Source organism: Anopheles marshallii, chromosome 2 (assembly GCF_943734725.1).
Source record: "Anopheles marshallii chromosome 2, idAnoMarsDA_429_01, whole genome shotgun sequence".
Classification (NCBI taxonomy): domain Eukaryota; kingdom Metazoa; phylum Arthropoda; class Insecta; order Diptera; family Culicidae; genus Anopheles; species Anopheles marshallii.
Genome location: NC_071326.1, coordinates 5,814,071 through 5,831,447, shown reverse-complemented (window position 1 = coordinate 5,831,447; position 17,377 = coordinate 5,814,071). Strand labels below are relative to the sequence as shown.

Here is a 17,377-nt window from a genome sequence, read left to right as displayed (position 1 = left end):
AAAATTGACAGCTTACTGTGCGTTGCGTGATTTTCCTCGCCTTTTTCTGGGGGAAGGGATGTTACGGAGGCGCAAACCTGTTCCCTATGTGGCCGAACCGTAGCACACACCGCGTCCCGCACACTGTTGGAAAGGGATGCAAAATCTTCATCGCCACACAAGCGGAACGTGTGTTGCAATGGAGGGTGGCATTTAATTTCGCTAAACGCTTCCTTTTATTAAATTGTGTCCCGGTTGATGGAAGGGATGTACCGTGGGTGAACGGTCGCGAAGGGTGCTGCTTAATGGTGTGGAATGTGGAAAGTGCTCTGCTCCATTACAAAGGGTAGCGGAAGTGATTTTTCAAGGTTCTTTATCGAATTAGATGAGAAGTCAATTGAATTAGCTCGTGAAGATCTCGAGAAGTGGGCTCTAAAGGATAATAAAGGACAGACACACTTCCTCGTTTCGACGAGTCATGATGACGGGGAAGGGGAATTTAAGGAATGTGATTTCATGAATTTCTCCTTCAATTCAATATTTTAATTAAGAATAATGAAGTGATCAACAAAGTTTGCTTTCTTGTTTCACAAAGCAAGGGAAAAAAGGCATAATTGCGCGAAGAAGAGAATCCAAAATGTTTTCAATAAACGCTCGTAAGTACATCGGTAAATCACGTTACACAATGGAAATTGATGAGAAAGAAAAGGTTTTACTCTGGGGCTAGCATAAAACGATAAGACAGCTTTCAACAGCCTTCACCGACACAGATTATCGACTGCAGCTAGATGTCCGATGAAGTCGATAATGATCATCGTCTTTGCAGCAGAAAACTCATCGCCACAAACACAACACCATAAATCACTGATTCATACTTTCCAATCAACACATGACACATCGACGCTGCGTCCGATTCGCGTGGCTCCGAGTGCAAGATTGTCGTACCCCCATGGCCATGGTTTGGTGTTACTCAATAAAATTCAATCAATATTCAAACCATTCTTTGCCCGCCGGAACACTGGGCAAAGAACACGATCCGTTTGCGGACATCCAAACATCATTCCTCACTGTTGCGATCTAGCGAGAAATTCGATAAGCGCGAAAGGAACAGGGCAAGATAATCATTTAGTGCAACCGTGGATGGTTAGTATGACCGAACTGCCAGCACTTCCAGTTCGTAGCAAATACATCGTGTGGTCGTGTGCACCGTTGCACCGTGTCCCAAAAAAGCGCTTCGACGCAATAATTAGCTTCCCTGAAGGCATGGGATGCGTACACGACATGCAGGAATTTCCCTAAATGCAAATCCGAGCGGCGGACCAGGGTTTGTTGACCAGGACGATGAAATTCGAAACCGTTCCGCAGTGTTAAGGATGAACCGTAGCCAAAGAATCTGAAACCATCCAACTCCATTAGCCACCCGGCCAAAACCCGGCAGCACATCGGTTTCGGGGCTCGTTTGGCGCTGCAGGATGGGTCGCCAAAAAGTCGTCAAAGATAGCAATGGTGAGATCATTAGTCGTCATCATTAGGTGAATCACGCCAGGCCCAGTGTGTACGTAATGGTATCGCGCACCCGGGAGGGGTATCGCACACGAGCGGAGGGCGCTGGACATTACGATCCGTACGGGGACGTACTGACGTGACATTTCGCTACGGATGGTCAGTTTTTCGTTTCGTTCCGAACACAGTTGCTGGAAATAATAATCAACCTTATCGTCATCCTCATCACCATCATCGTCATCTTGCTTCATGTCGTTTCGCTGCGTTCGTCACGATGGTGGGCCACGACGGGGGCCATCATCATCGTTTGCCATCATGTGCCTCATGCAGGCGAAGCCAATGGTCGATGATGTGCTTGCGCTTTTGGTGGGTAATGGCGACTGTGCTGGTTTCGATGGCAGTTGTGCTGTTGGGAAATTGTAGTTTAGCAAGCGTAATGGTGGAAGCCTTAATCTTGGTCCGATGGTCAGTACCGCCCGGCTGCAAGAGATGCTATTTTAAGCTGAAATTTATGATGTAAAATTTATGCTTCCACTGCGGGTATCGCTTGGCGTGGTACGTTTTGCATCTTACAAATGATACATGGTTTCAATTCGATTAGCTCTAAACATGGCTACGCGTATGCCGCTTTATCCTTCTTAATTTGTCAACATTATGCTGCAGACTCAGGGCGCGTGTCGGCTATCGTTAACACGTGGTACTTCGTGGTGTACCGATTTTCCAGTCGATAGACACAGTTGGGCCGCGTGTCAATGTTGTTATTTTAAAAAGCGTTAAACCAGATCAGTTATCCCTGCCGATAACAACATTGGAACGACCTTTAAAGCGCTCTAGTTTTAACAACAAATATGTTCTACATCTAGGAGAGATTTTTTCTTTGTCGTTGGGTTGTTTAAAGTTACTTCTGTCACACGGTTCGAATACGGCAGCAAACCAGAAGGACAACAACAAACGATTTATTATCGCGCTGATAGTCCCTCGTTCAATTTCGTACACGTGGTTGGTAGTGGAACAAACCCACCCCCAGAAAAACGCACACCACGTCAAGCGAGTTGTGACCGGTGACAGTAATCGTTTATCTCTGGAAAAAGAGGCAAATTTATCCTAACCATTGGCGTATGATTATTATCAACAGGAGGAATAAATCGGACGATAACCAGAACAATACGGACGGTTCTTCTCTGGGTAGCAATAAAAAGTCAATGTTTTAAAATTGGCTTTTTATCGTCCAGAGCGTTCGAAGTTGCCGCAGAAAAACCGCAGCAAAAACCACATCGGACGGGGTCGTCCAGCGTAGGCTGTGGGTTTTTCCGCGCTTCGAATGGGCTTCGAACTGTGCGCCATTATGGGTTTCATCTTTTTCTCTTGTTGTTGGCCATTCGTTTGTTTACTTTCATGTCTCCCCAGAGTGCTATCGTCTCTGCCTAACTGTGGCCTATGCTAGCGTGCAAGTAAGGACAATTTGGTGGCGAAGCCGGCCCAAATATGGCACTGGGATGGGTACATTATATTGCGTTTAAAATTTTCCACCATCACCATCAGCAGCGAACAGGCGAACGAAACGATGAAGCTGATGATGATCTTTAGTGTCGGTTTGGTGTGTTTGGGGTGGTGAGGGAACAATGGGATGCGTCAATGTGAGCCTTCGCTTTTCTTTGTTCCAGGGTAAAAGTTTGTGTCTTTTCAATTACATTTCATCGGTTTTGGTGAACTAATTTTGTTGCACGCATCTCTGGTGGGACTTGGTCTTGAATGAAGGTGTGCAGCGGATGATGACCCATGGGTGTCCTTGGGCTGGATGAATGCTGGAAAAGTTTGGTAAAATTTGTTGCTTCGTAATAGACGATGTGCACCTTAAGTAGCTAAATGACGAAATTTCTAAGATGAAAGAAATTGTACGTTGAAAGTGAAGTCACCTGAAGAATTCCTTAAACGACTTTATCCTCAGTTATGAAGAGAACTGACAAGAAGGAAGACTGAACAGAGACGCGTCATTTTTGAGACGAAGTCAAAGCCAGAAATTAAGCTGAGCAATAGAAGTCGTAGAATCGCAAAAGAACTGCTACATATATTTGAATCTAAGCTGCAAACCTCGTTGTGACATTTGCAATGAGCAAGGATTTTACTTGGGAATTACATTCGAATTGGATGAAAAATGAATATACCCTATTATAATGTACCAATAATGTTAACAATTACTTCAAAACCTTTGAGCAAACCTAATTGGTTTGGGGAATTTCAAACAATCCGTTCAAAGTAAATGTACAATATTCGCACATCAGTTATAATAATCCGAAAGGCGAGACACTTTCGGGCTGTGCCGGCTCTTCATCCTTATCACATCATTACGAGGAACGGCACCGAAAGTTGATAGTCGAACGAACCCATCCTTCCAGATACGGGAAAATGTTCATCAATTCAATGCAGCGCACGCCCTCCCAGCTGGTGGCGCCCGAGAATGAAAAGCGGATATCATTTTCCCTTTGCGCCCGCGCATTTTCTTTCGCACCAGGACGAAAGCGACACGATGATGGCGAGAACTGGAAAGAGCGACAGAGACAGTGCCAGTAGCTGTAAGAAAGGAATCGGGAAAAATGCGGGCAGCCCGCAGAGGGAGTCAAGTGCGAAACCGCCATTCTGCGCGTCAGGCCGGGAAGAAACTCATCCCCGCAGCATGTGTCAAGACGGATGTAGACAGGATGTTGTACAAAGGGCCAAATTTGTAAGATTGGCGATGTTTTACAAGTGTGAGCACGCGCACACTCAAGCCCGTGGGAAGGAGGTTGAAGGGATGTTTTGCACTGGGAGGATTTCGCTGCTGGTGGTAGTAGTGGTAGTAGTGGGCCACTTTGCTTAGGTGGTATTTGTAAGCGAAGCGTGGGCCTGTACAGAATCACGCTTTATACATCGTTCGAATGCCATGTTTACAGTTGAAGGGGATTGTTTTATTTGCGTTGTTATTGGGTGGCAATAAATAGCACCGAAGTGGGGTTATCGTTTCGCTGCAGCGATTGTGAGTTGATGAAAGGTTTTGAGAAAGATACTCTCGCTGGTTTATTAATATATTGACCATCAAATCATTGTATAATAATCGTTCTTGTAGTTTCTTTTCTATTTCGGATTGTCTTTTAATATTTGAAGAATGAGTGTTGGTAATTTAATACATTCTAGTATCGTTCTTGACGTATCTTAAAGTGTCTTATTCAAAAAAATAAATTCAAACACAGATAATTCATCTAAGGTTTACATTTGTTAATGGACTTAATTGAGTCTATTGTTATATTAATTGGTTTTCAGCAATTTTAGAGATGAAAGTTGGCGAATTTGGACTGTTCACTAAAACCAGCAAAGAGTCATGTATAATTAAAGCATTTCTTTTGAGGTAGATTAAATGTCCTCACTCTGTGCCTTTAGTGACTGAGCTAAGTTGTCGCTTATTAAACCACAGATCTATTTACCTTTCGAAACGATTATTGGTTTCTAATTAGCTTCAAGCCTCTCGAATCAAATTTGAATTGAGAGCTTATTCGGCTGTACACATACCGACCAAACCGCTTGAGCTTTAAGTCAAACAAAGACTTTTGGGAGGCCAACTTTGGGAGGCCACCAAGACACTCGGTGGAAAACCACAATCTTCAAACGGGTCCGAACCCGATGGATGTCACTCGGGGAGATGCGTTTACCACGTTGCGTTGACCGGTGGCAACCGCTGGAGACCGCAAGGAGAGTATTTTAATTAAAATTCGTCCAACTGTTCACATCCTCACCTTAATCGTTCCCGCCCTGCCTGTCACCGGTGCGACCGTGGTCGGTTGGATTTGTTTGTATCATTTTATTGTCCCTTTCGGTAGTCATAATTTGTTTCACGATGTGGCACCCGATGGTGAGGCAGTGACATCTAGCCCAAGCCCCTTTTGCTTAATGAAATACTACGCAGTTAAAGCTGAGCGGAGAGAAAAAAAAACGAAGAGCATACCATAAAAAAAAACATCAGACTGCGCAATGATAGTAGACTCATAAAAAAGTGCAGAGTGTATAACAAGAAAAAAAGGGTTATGAAGATAAGGGGGGGGTTTCATCTTCGAACATTGTCCCTTGTTATACATGCGAATAAGACATACATTCTTAATTCGCTATCTTACCGTTGGATGGTGGTGGATGGTTTATCATTGAAACCCTTTTACCCTGTAACGAAAGGGTCAAGCACGATAGGGGGTAGTTTTTTCTTTAAGTGTTTGTTGTTGTTTTCTTTTTGCATTCAAATTTTATCTGCAACTTTTAATCTCATTCGGTACAATTCATAAAGCAAGAATCATAATTACAAGTCTTTTTTTTTCAAGGGTGGGTCCCCATGGGTGGTGGAGTTCTTGAAGATGCAGTTATAGAACGCTGCTGCGGATGGCGGAGAAGTTGTTTTGCTTTGTTCCGTTAACGATATTTCACGGCAAAAGTTTAAACGCGACCGTAATTAAAATGCAGATCATCATCTCTGGCTCAAACTGGGTGGTCTGCACAATGGAAATGATATAAAATGAAACTAGAGACGAATAACTTTTAATTTCCCGGGAATTTTAATGTAACAAATATGAGATAATTATATTTTTAGAATATCAGTTTGTTGTTTTGCTACCACCTGAAATATGTTTTGAAAATTTAAATATAACTTATGTATAACTTAAATTTGTATGTAACAATTTATGGAAAACTTATTTTGAAATTTTAAGGATCGAAATCTCGCAATCGAATAACTCGACGGTAATAAAAATGAATAACGAATTGGAGCCAACTGGAGCAGAGACATCAATTAGTGCAGGGATGGAAACCGATCAAACGAGTGCCAGAGGAACTGCATCAGTAAAGGTGTGCAATAATATTGCAAGATGCACGATCACTACCACCAGCACACATCATTCGTGGCGCCATTGCTCTATAAAGCAAGCATTCAGGATAAGCCCGTTTGGAGCTCACTAAAATCCAAATGGATTCACATTGTTGTTGGGGAAATGTTGGGGAAAAGACAAATGGAATATTTTGTAAAAAAAAACAACAAAACCCACCCGACTCCACCGATGAGAAAGGGATGTGAGCAAGAGCAATAAACCAATTAAAATTCGGTGCATATCTTGATCGAAATTTCGAGCAGAATAAATTGAAACTGGAGTGGAAACTGGTGGCCCGTGGAAGGGAAATGTCGTCTGCTGGGATGAATGAAAAGGACACATTTTCGCCATGATGGGACGGAGGCACACAGAAGTCATCCATTTCAATGGCAGCTTGCTTGTGTTTGCTGTGTAGTTGGAAGAGCGAAGAAATAAAACCACTCAAAATCGGACTGCAATGAAAATGGAAGAATTTGGGTCCGACAAAATGAAAGGAGGTACCAAAAGGGAAGCAATATTTTCTTCTATTTTTTGCTTTGGTTTTGAATGCCATGCCACTTTATCGTCGCATCGGAATGACAACCATTTTGCCATTGGTCATCGCATAACGGTTTCCCCTTTGCATTTGGCGTTAGCCTCGATTGCCTCGCATGTATGATTGTCTCTCCAACCGCTATGCATTCCATTTGATGAAGCAAAAAAATCGGCAATGCCTCGTGTGCATTGAATCATGATCTGGTGTTGCACCGGACATTATCATAGCCCCGAAAAAAAAGATGTTTGGAAGCAATTCGTTTCGCCATTTTTTCTCTCTCATGCTCTCTCTCTCTATTGTGTACTATGTCTATGTTGCACAATTCTCTTTTTTGTAGTGTTTTCTTTCCCACATAACCGATCCATAAAAGGGCCCGAAATGGAGCGAAAGGTTTTCCCCGAGCAAAGGAGCGCACTTAAATGGAAAACCGGCACAGCGGGTTAGCATGTTTGCATTAAATTGATAGCATTCCCTGGAGGAGACTGATACGAAGAGGAAAGCAAATGGGACCCAGCGGACAAACGAACGCGCGTACGAGTACGGTTGTTTCTTTCCGCCCTTTATGTCCCTGCTGAACGGAAGAAGGCCACGGAGACGCGAAGAAGGTGGCCATAAAGATTGCATTCTGTTTACGAGCAGCAGCTATGGAATGCAGCACAGGGTCACCGGGTATGGCCGTTAGGTGATAAAACCGGAAAGACACATATAAACCATAGACATGGATGTAGTTGCGCGTCATCCCATTTACTGCAAATAGCTGTTGTTCATTCAAATTTAAATTGTTTTTACGATCATTTTATGCTATCTTTACATCTGCCGTTATGAAAAGAATGAAATGATTTAAATGCATCGATCGGTACAGCACACTTGAAGGTGCAAAATTCTGCCCAGCATTGAACAATGCTAAAACTCTGTTAATGTTAACTTAGGTAATGGGGCTAATGCTCAGTCGAAAAATCGCGGCACCAAAAGTGCCCGAAGTTGGAGAATGAGATGTACGGAACTGTTTATTCATTTCCATCTCCACTTCTCTACTCTTGTCTTCAAGTACAGGATGGTGAGACACATCACAGGGAGCATAAACAAAAACTTAATGAGAAAAATGCTACCATCAGTTTAATAGATTTACATAGCTGTGACTTTCAACACGAAACTCTTGAGGACGGCAGCGGCAGGACTCCGAAATGAAAAAAAACTCTAAAACATAATTGTTCCATAATTAAATGCAAAAAAAAACATCACGCAAAAAGTGATGTCATATCGTAAAAACAAAAACACAAACCCCGGACACCATGCTGTCGTGGTGTTACTGACTGTTGTTTTATGCTTTTCATGATTATGCACGGTGTTGTGCTGTGTGGTTCTGTGGTTCTATGTCCCTCTCTCACTCTCTTTCTCATTTTGCTATTCTTTGTATAATTGCTAGTTATTGTACAATCCATTGCTGCAACAGTTTTGATACAAGTGTTTGTGCAAGTTTGTCGGGTCTTGTGGAGTTGGCTTCCAACAATAGAAAAGTGTAGATTAATATTCGTTACAATCACCTGCCGTTACAGTGCTGAATTATTTCAAAATTAAAAAAGTTATTGAACTTCTTCTTAGTTAAAGTTGATTTTACTTTCGTTATTCTGCCTTTCCCTTGGCGCTTTAAATTATTTTTAAATGTTACTTCCAATTCTCAAGAGTTCTAGATTTCTTTTCATTTCATATTAGTGCATGCTTGTATCCCTTACGTGTTAGAATCAATTATTAAACTTTAAGAAATCGATACTGCAAAACCTTTTAAACCACTTGACACGAAACTGCCAACGAAGCTAGCTCATCATTAATGAATAACATTGCTCCTGCAGCATCGCCATTTAAGCCTACATCTGTGTTATCTTCCAACTTTTACCATCAAAAACGTGAACCCTACTCCCACCGCACGACACGCTCCTTTCAAATCCTTGCTGCTAGGGGCCAATTAATACCACTTGACGATTATTAATGAATCTTCATTAATAAACACACATTTAAAAGTAATAATTATGCTGTACTACCACCAGGCAACCGATCGAGTCCTGTTCCTGTTTAAACGTTGCCCTGTTTTTTGCTCCAAAAACCTTCCTTTCTTGGGTGAGTGTTGGAAGGAGCAGACTCATTTGTTTGTGCCTTTACCGGTGGTGCGAACAGACGAAGGGGCGATGCGAAATGGGGAAATGGGGAAAATTAATTATATTAGCTTTAATTACGTGCAAGAGGAAAACGATGATCAACTGTGGCCAGAGAGCGTTGTCACAATTACAGTACCCGAAGTACGTTCCCGGCGTTTTCCATCGATTCCTCGAGCAGAAATCTCGTCTATTTGGCTGTATTTATTTATTTTTTGTATTGCTCCCATTACGATACGAGGGAGCATATGAATTGTGGCGTGTGTGTGTGTGTGGTTCTGCTTGTCTCGATTGGAAGCGGCAACATAGGGTTGTCTCGGCCCGAAAAGCCACATGTGTTCCATTTGCTTTCTCCGGACTTTGGCACGAAACAATCGGAATGAGAATGAAGATTATATTAATATAAATCAGTGCACTCCATACACTCCACTACGAACGTGCTTCACTGCGAACGTGGAGAAGGCAAAAAAGGATCCCAACACCCCATCCGGTTGGGTATGTGCCGGATATCCGGTACGGACATTAAAGGAGGCTTCCAGAAAGAAAGCAAGAGGTGAATAAAAATCGGTAAGACAACTCCATCGGTGCACGTGGGTGAGGTAACACAATCTGAAACCAGCGCGCAAAATGACCAAACAATGCGAACAGCCGTGTGTAGTCGTTTGTGTTATGTTTCTATCGGACAATCAGTTGCATCATTTTTACGTTTGCGACTCTTTTACACAACATCTTTACACTTGCCCCACGGGGGGTTTAATGCGGCCAGCGTTCTTCGAATGTGAGATTACTAATGCTTCTGGCCTGGCAGACATTAAATGCGCTAGCCACCCTCACATAATTGCACGTGTTACAGCTAGTAAATTAAAACAACCACGTGCACAAAACGCACCCAGCCCCACGACATTCACAAACAGGACGGTGCTGCAAGGCGTTTCTGGTGGTAGATCGGACACCGGTGTGTTTGGTCATTTGTGAGTATTGCATACTAATTAGGTGTGTCGGCGAAGAGTCTACGGTTTGGGCACTGTACGGCCAGGCTGACCGATTCAACCGCAAGCATAAACATCGAAACTCTCTGCTAATGGTCATTTACACAGCTTCCGTTTCGCACTGGGGAGGGTATCCGTTGGGTCCCAGTTGGGGTGGAAATGGAGGCGCTTACGACAGCTCCCAAGGTGAAAGATATAATCTAGATTTAATGGAAGAAAATTAGCAGTGCACCAGTGGGTCTGCCAGCAATGCCACGTGTTGGAGACATTCCAACGGCATTGGAGAGAACGTTGGAGAGCGTTGGAATAATTTAGGTGAACCAGAAACTCAGGGCAAAAACATTTCGGTGTGTGTGTGTTTTAATATCTCTTTTTTTTTTGCTCAAAGAGACCATCACGTCCGACATGCAAAGCGGTCCTTCATGTACCCGAAAATAATGTCAAGTACCCACAACCACACACAAACACACAGACAATGCATCGCACTTGATTAAATCATAAAAGTGCCACGGTTTCGTTCCATTCTCCCAAACTTGGGAAGATGAGCTAGCCCATCACCCTTAAAATGGGGGGGGTTTGTGTGAAAAGAGACCCAAGACATCATTGGAACGCTTCATTTCCGGGGCAATCAATCACTCAGCTTGCGTGTGACATGCAAAAGCGTAGCGTTACTGCCGCAAGGGCTTTTTAGAAGTTACGAGTTCCGGCATTCCGGCTGGCGTATATTGTTGGGGTCCGCTCATAAAAGCGTGTGTTGTGTTCGGTTATTTGGCTGCATTTTGTCCAAAAAAAAAAACCAAGTGTATGAAACATTCTAGCAAAGTTGGTGAAGAATATCAACCATCTAACCCCATCCCATTTGGGGTTTTTGGCTGCATGACTTGGAGTGACCTTTTCACGGTGGCTAGAATAGCTGCAAAGTACTTATCGTACTTGGTGCAAGCTTGGGTACGGTGGTTTGGCTTTACATTACTGAAGTGGAGGACTTTTCCGAGCGTGTTGGATTTAATTAAATTGATCTTTACATCTTTCGTAAACCATGCGTAGAGTTGTTGTGTTATGTGAGATGTAATATTTGAAGTAAAATTAGTCTACAAAGTGTTCTCAAAACATATAAAAATTTAATAAATGTTATCTAGCAACATTACCAGACAGTTTAATATTGTTTTATAATACTTTTAAAGATCTGTTCACAAGATAAATATCCAACATCATTTGCGTACGAGTTCATTCTCATTTCTCACCTTCCTCATCTAGCGGCGGAATTGTGTTCAAATGATGGGTTTTTTCCCCAGAAATCGTTCCACAAACACACACACACACACACACAGACTAGCGCTACAATATTCAATCAATTAATTATTGTTTACTCTGTGTTCAAATTGTACAAATCCGTGCTCGAGGGTAGACAACAGGACGATTGCCGGTTCCAACTGTTACCACCAGTGCGAGCATTGCCCGCTGACTCTCATTTGTCGGTTTGTTCATTGAAATCAGCTTCATCGGATGGTTTTACTTTTATTTTTTGTTAAGTGATACACTTTTTCATCTGTTTCCATCGTTCACTAACCGGAAAATCGCTAATGCCTCGCATGTCAATCGATGAGTTTGGGAGTTATGTCCCTTTTCCTGCCGTGTGTTTTCTCTCTGTCTTGTGTCCGTTGTATTTACTACTGAGCTCACCACTCCATCTCGTGGTCCCTCTCCAACAAGACTGACGGTCAGTGGCCACATTTCATCGACCATGCCCACGAAGGATGATTAATTATGCTGCTGTTTTCACCCTTCCGGCCCAGAGAAAAAAAAACGACACATACATACACTCTTTTCGACCATAAGCGCAGGCTGGAACTCGCGTCCCGTAACCGATACATGTGTAGGGACACAGGCTCTTACACCTGTCAGACATCCAGCGAACGGGGTGCGACGCGAGTTCCACAGATCAAACCGATTGTCACCGTCATTATGGACGCTTCTGCGTTCGTGGGCTTGCCTGCCATCATTTGTCAGGGAAGTTGCGTTTAAGGGATGAAACAGGATCAGCAACTCGCTTCCATTTCCTGCCATCTCCTGTTCGGGATGAAATTTATTATTAATGAGTATTTATTTACATTGGTTGCGCTGGCAGCATTCAACGGGATGCATTTTGAGGTTATGTTTTGAGAGGTCGGTGATGTGTTGGTGCATTTTTTAGTACAGAATTCAGTGTTCGTGTCCTTTGCTGATCTCGCATTTGTATTGCTATTTGTATTTGTATTCGACAATGAGTGATTGTTTGGTGATCAATTGATGAACAACTGCTGCATTGTTTAGAATTGTATTTATTTAGTAAAAGTACCTCACCAGAGCTACAGATGCATCACTTCCATACTAAATCTTCTCGTATTTCCCAAGATTTTATAGTCCCTCCGCACCAGTAAGCACAATTAAAACTTCTCTTACAATCATCTCATATTATGCCGGCGGGATCACGCACAGAGTGCCGGTGTTGATCAGAGATTTATCATACTTTTATGCCGCAAGATCGTGCGGTGAGTACACTCCGTCCCATTGAAATCTGTGCCGACGATCGATATGCCGCCGTGTAAATGCTTCGCATCTGCCGCGGTACGTTAAGCGGATTATTAAAACATGACTGCTGATGAGGCCGATAATGATCATTGAGCAGAGTAAGGGGATTCGGTGTAAAGAAACTGCGAGTCATTGTCCGTCTTATAGGGAGGTTGTGTTTCTTTTCCATCGGTATGGTTTGGCAGTTTTTTTGAAGATATTTTTTTTTGACATACATAATTAAATTATTTTGACAAACAAAATTAAAGTGTTTTTTGTTTCGTTTCTGCTTATTCTCTATCCTCCCAGGTATGGTTCCAGAATCGACGCACCAAGTGGCGCAAGAAACATGCGGCCGAAATGGCGACGGCCAAACGGAAACAGGAAGAGCTGGGCGATGGCGATGGGGACTGCAGCGAACCGATGGATTCCGATTCCGAGAGCCTGGATCTAGTCGACACCGGCAGCAACCAACGGAAACGCTGCCGAATGGAGGACGACATGCGACATTAGCATTAGCGAATGTTGCGTCCGCCACCCCCCCAGGGGTAAGACTATATCACCGACCTTATCAGTGATAACTCATCGAAGCGACCATGTATGTGCTTGTACGTGTGGTGCTTTGAAAGGGATGCAAAGTATATATATAGGGAAAAAGGGATGCAGCATCACATCACAAAACACGCGCACACGCAGAGACGAAGCGAAATGAAAAATCGAATTTATTACACGTTAGTTTTAGCCATTCAGGGCCAGAAGCACGGTTTTTACTAAAAAAGCTAGCCGTGGAAGAAGCAGATGAAGCTTACTCGCATGATATGCCGTACCAGTTTGTTTGTTTTTTTTTCTTACTTTTGTTTAATTAGGGACGCTATGTAAATGTATGATGTATGATTGTTTGTGTGCATGAGCGAGGGAGGGTCTAAATCGATGGGCGACTGTATGTATGTACTTTACCACTCTATCATACTATTCTGTAGGAGACTTATTTCTTGAACACCCCGGATCAGGGTGGCCCAACATGCTCCTCAAGCTGGGGGTTTTTTAGTGTACAAACAGTAAAAGTAGCAATTAGCGGAAGCCATACCAGTACGGTAGGGATAATACTTTATGCACGATAAAGCATTAATCGGAAGCAGCTTGCATAGGATAGAGCGTATTGTGTACGATTAGGTTCCTTGTAAACCCACGACGAGGCATTCCATATAATTTATAAACGAGGTCTGATGTGCTCAGACAGTAATAAACGATTCTCTGTGCTGTAAGTTCGTTATTCGTTTGGAAGACTCCAAAGCATTTGTTCAAAAATCAATCAATGATGCGAGGTGCAATAAGACAGAAGAGGAAACGCTACCAGAACAGGAAGGCTCTTCCTTTACTCTGCACTCTTTCGTTTCATTTTGTTGGTGCTGATTTTAAACAAAAAAAAACGATGTATAAATTTTACAAAGCCAATCCTATAATGACATAAATTTTGAGCTGCAACTGTATCGAAAAATACATTCCAAAACAAACAGTAAACGCAAGGCAAAGCGAAATGGTGTATAAAGTAGTAGGACATTTAATTTTACACCTTACCACCACACACTCACGTAATCTATTTGAATCGTCTGAATCGAATCTTTTCCGCAGGGAAGATGAATGCGACAAACACGAAAAATGCTAAGGAATGGAGGTAACAAATACAAATGTTTTAGTTCACTAAATGAAATTGCGATTCGCAACAGTGGAAAGAAATTAAAAAAAAGCAACATAATCTGTGTTGAGGAAAGAGGTGAATAGAAAAGCACCCAGTACATTCCACCAGTAGTACGATGGGGGTTTGAGCGAAGTGAGCAAAACTGTACGTCAACGGTACGCCAACAATACAGTCAGCAAAAGTTTAATAAAGACACTGGAAAGTAATCGAAATTGGGTAGCACGATTTTTTGTTTTGTTGACTTTTGTATCCGAAACTACTTTAAAATTTGTTTATTACTAGTTTCAAGATGATTCCGATCTCATTGATGAAGTCTAACAGAAGCTCACCAAGAATGTGCAACGTCGTAAGAATAGATGATCTTCTTGTAGTCCGGAAACCAGTTTTTGATGTTAGCTAATCTGTTTTGGATTTACCTTCCGAATGATCTTGTCTAAGGTCCTTCCTTTGTCCTTCGTTCTGGCTTCTGACTTGGGTTAGGAAGCTTAATTCATGGATGTTCACTCTAAAGTTGTACAGTGTTAGAAATTCATCTGCATTCATTTTGGAGCATTTTCGAGAATTGTGTAGACTGCTGTTGATGATGGTAGTAACGTCCAGCCGTTGTATCTTAATACGATGTAGTCGGATGTCTTTCAATAGAACTCTGGTCTCATGAAAATGACTTTGCTTTCGTTGACGCTAGAGTTTAAAAATAACTTGCTGATAATTATTTGCCGCCGGTACATTTGTCACCGTTGCTAGCTAGGCTGCCATACCCTCCAAATCCTCCAAATTAAAACTCCTTCAAATAATTAAGAAACAAAGCTGATGTAATATAAACTCACAAATATCCTAGGTACTTTTAGAAAAATTGATGCTGAAGTATTGGGAGCATGGAAGATGCCTAAGGCAGTTTTTAATGCGTACCCTTACAATAAACTCTGCTCCTAATAGCGTTTGGCCAGAAGTTTTCTTATGTGATCAGCTATGACTCCGAAGTGAGGCGGCAATATCTTATTAATAGATATAATGAAATTTCGATATATTTTCTTCACTTCCTCGCTGAAAGACGAACCTATTACAAAAACGTTAGTTTTTTTGTTTAACCATACACAGCATTAAGAGATGTTTGCACATTTTTATTTCACTTATTCAATTTCGCTGCCTGATCTAATTACGCTTATTTGTTGTACTAATTTATGGCTATATCTCCAGCATAATGAACAGTTGTTACATGCATTTTGCCAATATGACAACCATTAATTAATTGTTTCCGAGCAGTACGACAAAGCGAAATCGGTTCGCGTCCCTTTTTGAGCAGAATGGGATCAATTTACTCCGAGTTAATTGCTATCAATGGCCGTATCATTAATGTCTTTCGGGTGTACGAGAGACGGTCCTCTAACGGCCTGTTGACATGTAACCCCCCGGAACAGGGAAAACTCTCACCCGGCGAAGACGATATAAATTAATCTTCCCTGCTAAACTGCACTGCTGAGTGCTACGAATGATTGGTGCGAGTGCGTGTGTGTTGTTTGCTGCATTTGCCAAAAATTGTCACCAATTCGCGCAGACATATTAGAATAGAAGCAGAACAAGAAAATTGGTAAAATCACCCCAAAATGTACACCTTTCCTAGCACCCAACACAATCCGAAAGACCATCCGAAAGGTATTGATGGATTTTCGAAATCGTATTATTGTGTTTTGCAAACCCGAAAGCAAAAAAAAAAAAAGGGACCCAAAATCCGATATCGAGCGTTTGATTTGTGTTCGTTTTTATTATTTTCCAACCAGGGGAAAAATATTTATATCCTGATTGACTTTTTGCACAAAAGCTTTTCCGCACACCGCACATCTGCCTTGGCATTATTACGGGTTGCGTCGCCTGGCCAGGCAGTGCGAGAGCGCAATGGATGGAAATGGGAAGGATAATCGAATGGTTTGGTCCGTTGCGCTTGTCTGGAAGTAGCATTTTAATCTGGCTGGGGCGCTTTTTCGACCTGCTTCCGGTACAGCTCGTCCACATCATCCACTTTCAAAGGTGCAGGCACGTCTCGTCACGAACTGATTCCTTATTGCCCCAGCGATGCGCTGTGTCTGGTGGGCGAGAAAATGCTGGTCTAAGGAGGCAAGGGATTTCTCAAGTGACAGTTGCTGCTACCGAAGCGGCGAGAGTGGTGAAACGTGATGGAATGCAGCAGTCGGGCGGTCATCTTGATGGGCGAGAACGCCGGATGATTGGACAACCCCGAAGACGGTTGATAAATATTGAACGCATCGGTAAAGGTTGGTACGCCCCGTATGGAAATTTGTTCAGCACCAGCACCAGCGGCATCCTCATCGTCATCATCCGACGTTGCAATGTGTTGCTGTTGGCAACAATGTTGACTTATCATTCGAATGTTTGGTTTGCGCATAATTTGAGGTTAGTTTTCTTCAAAGTTTTTCCACTGCTTTGTATTGGACAACTGCGTATGGTAATGTGTTTGGGTGTATGTTTTTCCTAGTTTTGTCGGGTGTCTTTCGTTGCTTAAATCCTGCTTTATTCTAATATTGTAAGCCCTCAGCCCCTTACTTGATAAACGGATATAAAATGATAGATCTATTGACCTGTGCGTCAATCTCGCATGAGATTTGATTGGATTCTTCATGATTGATATTGGGACAGCATAATCAAGGCTCCACCAAACTGGAGAACGAAAAAAGAGTCACCGCTCCGGGGGTTGTTAAGGTGGAGCGTGTTAGGGGGTGTGAATTTGATTATTAGACAACAGATGTATTTGAGATGAAATTCATATTCCGAAGTGCCTTTTTATTCGTTGTTTATTTAGCCACAGATTGAACATGTGATTAGGACCAAAATGGGTTTTCACATCATCTGCAAAATTAATATAAAATTACCACAATTTGATGAGAGCTCTTATCTTGTCCAATCGCCCGATTTCGGCTTATACTGTGTTAAGAACTTGATTTGGGCATAAAAAAAAAAACATAAACAATTACACCGAAACTTGTGTAACTGAATTTCACCCATTAAATTGCCATCTTATTTCAATTGGGAAAGCGAAACAAAACGAAAAACAAACTTTTTCAGCCCCCCAGTTTTTG

At 42.4% G+C, this 17,377-nt stretch overlaps 1 protein-coding gene across 1 annotated transcript in view; it reads left to right on the top strand.

Annotated features, from left to right (window-relative positions):
• Positions 1-13,099, top strand: part of LOC128709669 (homeobox protein Hmx) — a 49,151-nt gene extending 36,052 nt beyond the window's left edge. Inside the window, exon 6 of the mRNA XM_053804675.1 lies at positions 12,896-13,099. Within this exon, the coding sequence (XP_053660650.1) occupies positions 12,896-13,099 (204 nt within the window). The remainder of the gene's footprint in view (positions 1-12,895) is intronic.
• The last annotated feature ends 4,278 nt before the right edge of the window (positions 13,100-17,377 follow it).